Source organism: Pundamilia nyererei, unplaced genomic scaffold, assembly GCF_000239375.1.
Source record: "Pundamilia nyererei isolate P.nyererei 1_Seehausen unplaced genomic scaffold, PunNye1.0 scaffold00092, whole genome shotgun sequence".
NCBI classification, from domain to species: domain Eukaryota; kingdom Metazoa; phylum Chordata; class Actinopteri; order Cichliformes; family Cichlidae; genus Pundamilia; species Pundamilia nyererei.
This window is the reverse complement of record NW_005187493.1, coordinates 814,538-821,794: the sequence shown is the minus strand read 5'-3', so window position 1 is coordinate 821,794 and position 7,257 is coordinate 814,538. Positions and strand designations below refer to the sequence as shown.

Genomic DNA, 7,257 nt, shown 5'->3' with positions numbered 1-7,257 from the left:
TGAAACAAAAACCAGCCAACATCCAACCAGAACTTTGAATTACCTTCATGAAGCCTGGAGAACTATTACTGAAGCGTACTTAAAGAAATTACCAGTAAGAATTTCTAAGAGATTTCATACAGTGTAAAAGAATAAAGGTGATCATACCAAATATTGACTTTAAAGCTTGTTAGAATTGTACAAACCCTGTTTTTGCCTTACATGCTGAATTTCCATGTATGTTTGCACAGGTTTTAAATCACTTCTTTCCCATATTGCAATATAAAAAAACGAGTGCTCTAAGACTTTCAAACAGTATTGTACAAAGTGGATTATAAATCCTCCAATTACTGTTTACATTTAGTGTGTATTATGTTGAAACTATCGGATTATCTAGGCTAACACTTGTGTTATACTGTGTTGCTAAAATGTTTTCAGTTTCCTAGTTGGTGACAAAGACTTTAGTCAACACTTGCATACTGACTTAAATCAGCTACAGCTCCATTATAATTTGTTATAAATAGTTTATTGATTTACTGTTAATGCAGTAAATACATACAGTTATTAAGAACTTTATTTGGAAAGTTCATCCTACAGAGTGTTAAAAAAGTGTGAACATATAAGTCATGAATTAATCAGCATTTGGAGCTTCGATTTCCAACTTTTTATCAAGCAGTGCAAAGGCAAGCAGGAAAAACAAGAGGACATAAAACACAATCAAGTGCACAGAAGGAGACTAAAACAGAGCGGCATCTAGTACTGCTCATATATCATAGTGAAGTGTGCGGCATTGTGTGTGCTTTGTACACAGTGGTAATAATTACAGTATTGTTGCTTGATGTCATTTTCTAATTTCCACATAGTTTCTGGTTCAAAACTTTGTCTTCTGAACCAGAACTAATTACTTGTGTCATTTGTTAATGCAGAGTAGAATTATATTTTTGTAACTGATCGTACGATTTTTGTCAGTCTTGAAGAGAATGGGAGCTAACAGTGGCATTTTCACTTCACGTCAGTGGGTGGGGTACATTCAGCATGCTCACGTCACACTGAAAACACATCACATAATTTAGGACACCAACTCCAGCAACTTCTTATGATGTCAGCTTGTGAAGAGGTTTACATTTGAGATTTTTTCTTGTTGTTTTTTGTTTGTTGTTTTTTGACCGATGCTGAAGGATTAACGGGTTGATTTCGCTGGTTAGTGTTACGGTGAGCCAAAGAGTTCAATTCGAGGCAACTAATGAAAACGCAAGAACGCAGGCAAACTACTAAAAGATTTTTCAGCATGTATCAATGTGAGAAAACAACCACCTGCTGAAATGCCGTCAGAATAAATGCAGAAACCTGGATATGAACAGAATATGAAACTGTGACACAACTTAAATGACACTAACATCATCTTTCACCTTCAAAAGCAACAAGCTACGGTATGCTCATCAATATTTAATGATCCCTAAAAAGATTTTCATTGTATTTGCAGCGGCCTCTGTGTATCCTAATGCATGAGTAATTGCTATCATTTTTTATTATTTTTGCTAAATCTGTCAGATTTGAATATTTGATGAATATTTTCTAAAGTTGCTCCAAAGTAAGTTGCAGTATTTTGAGCTCTCTGGGCTTCCGTACACTTTTTTTTATTTCAGAAAGTAAATGGACCATTAAGCTGTGTTCAGAAATCAGCTCAAACAGGTTGGCAACGACAACATATTACAGGAAGTAAAGGAGCATTGCGTTGGATGTACAGTTTGACTTTGAGGTTTTTGCATCTGGCTCTCTTTTACATGACTTGCTAAACTATTTATTTACACTTGGTAGTGACAGTAAAGAATGACAAAGTAACATAAATTTAAAACATGGTATACATATGAGTCATTGTATGTATATACAGTATTGTGTTGCCTTATTGAAGAAATGTATTATGTTTTGTGTGAATAAATGCAAACTAACTACTGATGAAAGTGTTGTTTTTTTATTTTAGGTGGGAAACTGGGGTTTGTGTTTATAAAATATGACTAAATTAAAATATTGGGCAGTTTATTAGAGCATATAATAAAAAGTAGTCTAAGATTCACATATTAATATCTCTCAAAGTGCAAGACTGGCTGTAACATTCATGGTAAATGATATTGGTTGATTTATTGGGGGTTTTTTTTAGCTTTAAAGATTTTCTTGTTTGAACTCTTTGTTCACTGCAACATCCAGTCAAAGTAAGCTAAGGAAACAACAAGCAGTTATGATCAGTAGATACTCCAAGCTATATAAACCTAAAGGTGCTCCGCCAAGTCAGAGAAGCAATGTTATTACTACCATAAAACAGGACATGTCGCTGCAAATTGTTTGATACAGCATCGTCGGGTGGGGGGGAAGCAAGTTAAAGGTGTCATTGTCATTAGAAGTTGTAAAAGTTGCCCCAGGTGGACTGCTCAGTCTCTCTCTTCCACCTCACCTTGCATCAACTCATTGGCGATGTTTGTCTCTTGGTGAGGTTATGCGATTACGAGCAGTAAAATTGTATTGATGGAGTTATTGGATGCTTTGGCTTCAAAGATATTCCTGCAGGGACTCCGCTGTAAAAAAAATTTGTGACCACATACTCTGTTGATTTTGATTGGATCTTGCAATGAACATAGACAGACTTCTCATACTTTATCACACTGAAGTAACTATAAATTTGCAAGATAAATACTTGATCTGATTCACGCTGCTGACAACTGAGCCCAGACTCTTACACTGGAGTCACTGGAGCAGGCGGTACTTAAAATACTCAAAGAGAACCTGAATCTAGGGACAGACATGTAAATGTAGGATTGTGATTTTTACAATGAGACAGCCTTTTTGGGACTGACACTGCAAACCCTAGCTCAGTTCCACTTGTTATCCAGCAGGGGACACACTGCATCTTGTGTTAATTTGGTAGTTTCCAGCTATCCTGAGCTATTATACCTATTTCTACCGTGGAGAAATAATAATTGCATGCAGATGAGGAAGGGGCTGTAGCTGTAGATGAATCAGTAAGAAGATATTGATGCAGGAACTTTTCTGTATTTCCTCGAACCCTAATCAAATAGTGTATTTTCAGTATTTTTGAAATTGTTTTGAGGTCTGGAAAATGAAAAGAAAGAGTAAAAACGAGTAAATGGAAAAGAGATTTTATTGTGTGTAGCTCAAAATAGAATTTAACACAATCACTTTCAGATCACTTTTATTTTGAAGCAGAATGTAGGATGTTAGGCGAGGAATCCGGATGAGTATGCTGTACATGTAGCGTACTGCAAGATGGACAACCCAGTCCAAGATTTGGAAAGCTAAGCAGAAGGGTTGTTACATCAATCACTTTGACTTACAGAGTCCAAAAAAAACAGGGATTTTGTTCAGTGTCAGTCTTAAGGCAGACTTTCATCTGCTTTGAGAAACTCATAGTTCAGTCTGTGGAACACATAGACGGCAAACATGACAAAACCCTGGAGGTCTGAGCTGCTCCCGTCGGTAAATATAAGTCTCTGACTTGAATCAGTCTCTGTTTATTTTCGGTCCAGTGGTCATCGGCAGCTCTGGCTCATTTGTTTCTCCTGTGCTCACTCACTGTACAGCAGGAGTTTGATTGTCCAGTTTTATTTCCCTGGTTAGGGGTTAGACATTTACAACACATCTTAACACAGAAACAATGTCAATATATACTTTATACGGTATATAAAATAAATACAAATCTCTCTCTCTCGCTTTACGGCTTTCATCTATGATTCCCCTCTTCTTAATAACAAAGTGTGTGTCTGACATTTTGTGTGTGTGTGTGTGTGTGTGTGTGTGTGTGTGTCAGTGTTACTGCATTTAAGTGTGTACAATTATCTCAGCAGTTCTGATGTAGTAGCAGTTTGTCGCTCTGCTTTGGCTGAGGGTCGTCACTTCCTTTTGCCTTTTGATTGAAGATCAGAGCTTTGTAACCCCTTATGCCATGATGGGAGGTATTATGGTTCTTTCCTGTTCCCTCACCAGGCTCACTGTCCCAGCCCTGGCCTGCGAGCAGCAGTATGATCGCGAGGAGCAGTAGTGTGACTGCTGTGGAGGTCAGCTGTGGGTTCAGCTGCAGGCTGGGCTGGGGTTCAGGGGCATCCTTTGTCCTGAATGAAACGCACTGAGGCTTTCTGCTCTCTCTTAATCTCCTGCTGGCATGCTTTGTGCCCTCACTGATTCCTAAATGCATACAGACTCTGTAATATGTCCCAGCCTGCAGGTGAGTCAGGTTGAAGCTCTGTGTACCAGCAAGGATGCGTGTGGTGTATGTGGGCGAGTGGGCCTTGGAGAACATGGCTTGCCAGGACAGGCGGGTTGAGGGGAGGTTGTGTCCATTCTGCCAAGACAGGATAGCATAATGTTCTCTGATCTCTCTCACCTCGAACCTGGCATCTGCTCTCAGTGATTGAAACTTCTTCAGGTTAGCAGCTGCCCCCCGGTTTCTTCTCTTTTCTCTGTTATGGACACCTACATTAACGCTGCGTGTATCTGCTCCTAATGCATTCTCAGCCACACATGTATACAATCCCGCCTCTCTGGTGCTGATCTTGCTGATCTCCAGTGTTCCTTCAGGCAGTACCCGGTAGTGTTTGAGGAGCTGACAGGGAATATTGTCTTCATTCTGCTGGCGAGGGGTATTGGCTTCAGATGTGAGGTTGAATTCCTCAGAAGTCCTCCGGCTCTTGCAGGGGAGAGGAGCTGAAGAAGCTTTGGATGCATGCATCGGTTCCGGATGAAGTTTCAGACCAGAGGGGGTCACCCAGTACAATTCAGGCTGTGGATCTGCAAGAGCTCGACAGTGCAAAACCAGTTTGCCGCCTTCACGGACCCCTACGAAGGAAGGCAGAGAGCTGGCAGGAATCATGGGAAGACACATGGCTGACATCTCTCCTGAGGACACATCTCTCACCCTGCGAGCTCTGAGTTCTGGAGGTTCTGAGCATAAGGTTGCCTGGGGTTGAATGAAACGCACTACTCGGGGAGTTTTCGCATCTGCTTCGGCGTCTTTCTGGGGATGAGAAACCTCCTTGGCTGCCCAGTGAAACAGGCAGTCACATCGCAGAGGGTTGGAGTGTAAGCTGACCTCTTGAAGATTTGGCAGGGAGAGCATGATGTGCTGGTGCAGAGCACTCAGTGAGTTGGAGTTGAGCATTAGACTCTCAAGCCTGCTCAGCTTGAGGAAAGCCTGTGGATGAATGTAGGACAGACGTGGGTTGTTTGTGATCTCAAGCTTGGTGAGCTCTGGAAGGTTCTGCAGGGCGGCTCTATCAATGGAAACCAGCTCCTCCATGTTGTTTAAACCGAGCTCCTTCAGGTGAACCATGTCTTGGAAGTCTCCTGTCCCAATCAGTTTGATGCGGTTCTTGTTGAGGTCAAGAAACTTCAATCCTGGTACTCTCCTGAGGGCCTGAGTTGGAACTTTACTCAGAAGATTATCATAGAAGGAGAGGCTCTCTAGGCTGTCCAGGCCTTCTAGTGCTTTTTCAGCCAAACCTTTTAGACCCATACCGCCAAGGACAAGACTCCGGAGGGATTTCAGGGCAATAAAGCCACGCTCAGGAAGCGACTCGACGGGATTACCCCCAAGCATGAGAACCTCCAAGCGAGGCAAAGCCTTGAACCATTGAGGGTTAACAGTGGTGAGTCTGTTGTTGTTGATATGAAGACGGAATAGCGAGTCCAGACCAATGAAGGCCCCAGGTGCTATTGAATGTAAGTAGTTGTGACTGAGAAAAAGCTCCTGCAAAGCTGGCAGTGATGCAAAAGAAGCCTCAGGAAGGTGAGTGAGATGGTTTTCCTCCAGGTGTAGAGACAGAAGGGAGGGAAGGGAGAAACGGTTGGTTATAGTCCTGACATGACTGAAGCGGTTCTGAGAGAGGTCGAGGTCGGTGAGGTTGGGGAGTCCATGGAGCACTGCAGTGTCCAGAACTGACAGGAGATTGCTCTGCAGGTGCAAGGTGTGCGTGTCCAGGGGTATTGGTGATGGGAGCTTAGTCAGCAGCAGATCATTGCAGTCCACAGTGGGGGCTTCGTGGTAAACGGAATCGAGGGAGAACCATGGCTTGATCTGACACACACACCTCGTGGGACACGAGACATGCCATGGTAGTGCGGGAGGTTGGGAGCCCATAACAATGGGCACACACATACCACCGAACACACACAAGAGACAATGTGACTGTAGAAGCACTAAAGCCGGCCTCATAATCCTTACAGGTGATTTAGACGAGCTGGAGAGGAGTTTGTTATGGAGATGTGCGTTTAATCATTTGGACAGCAATTTTTGTAAATCTGTAGTGTGAACAGGCACGCAAGCTATGTGTATATATCAGACAGATGGTTTAGTGTCATCATTCACAAAGTGGCACCCAATTGAAGAGGGACTATAATGTTGACAGACATCAACGGTGGTTTCACACAGAATTAAAAAGCTGAAATGTGTTTCATCCCATTTGCTGAGCTTGCAGAGGCCCTACTGTAACCAGAGTGTTATTGTGCGTCTTTGATTGCAGTGGTAGAAGTGGGACTGCACAGCGGCTGTAGCTTGATGACGGCCTTTGCTTTCACATCATCAGTCTCACATCCTGACCACAAGCGGAGGACTCATAGCTCGGGGTGCGGCGGATCTCTGTTTGTCAGAAACAGAACAAAAGAGAGAGAAAGGGATTCAGAGAAAAGGGAGCATAAAAACTGTTTTGTACAGTCTGTTAATGCTGCATGTGAGACTTTAAATATAGCACAGTTTTGCTCATGTGCGATAGCAAGGTCATGGTAGAATCAGGCAGAGCTTTAAAAGCAGAATAGAGACGAGATAAAGAAAAGAAGATGGACGAGAACGGGTAAAAAGTCCGAGATGAGAATGTCTGTTATTCAGTGTGAGATTTAGCCTCGACTCTACCGTTAGACACGGACAGAATGATGATTAAAAACTAAGAGACGAAGCAGGGAGAAGATTGTGCTCTGTTGTAATAGTATCTCAGCTGGCAGGAGAATGGGCAAATATGCAGGAATGATGAAATCACGTAGCATGTACATAAATATTTCACGCTGGTACTTCACATTCAGAGCCCGTCAGAGCATAGCGTCCCACAAATGTTATTCATTATGTAACAGTTAAAAAGACCCCAAGGTTCTTTTATGTTCATATCAGTGTTCTGTATTTAAGATTATAAAGGGAAAGACTCAGTGAATGTAATGCACGCACACACACACACACACACACACACACACACACACACACACACACACACACACACACACACA

At 42.3% G+C, this 7,257-nt stretch overlaps 1 protein-coding gene across 1 annotated transcript in view; it reads right to left on the bottom strand.

Annotated features, from left to right (window-relative positions):
• Positions 1–3,126: 3,126 nt before the first annotated feature.
• LOC102193296 (leucine-rich repeat neuronal protein 2-like) overlaps positions 3,127–7,257 on the bottom strand; it is a 9,898-nt gene continuing 5,767 nt past the window's right edge. Inside the window, exon 2 of the mRNA XM_005739467.1 lies at positions 3,127–6,622. Within this exon, the coding sequence (XP_005739524.1) occupies positions 3,830–6,199 (2,370 nt within the window). The 5' untranslated portion in view covers positions 6,200–6,622 and the 3' untranslated portion in view covers positions 3,127–3,829. The remainder of the gene's footprint in view (positions 6,623–7,257) is intronic.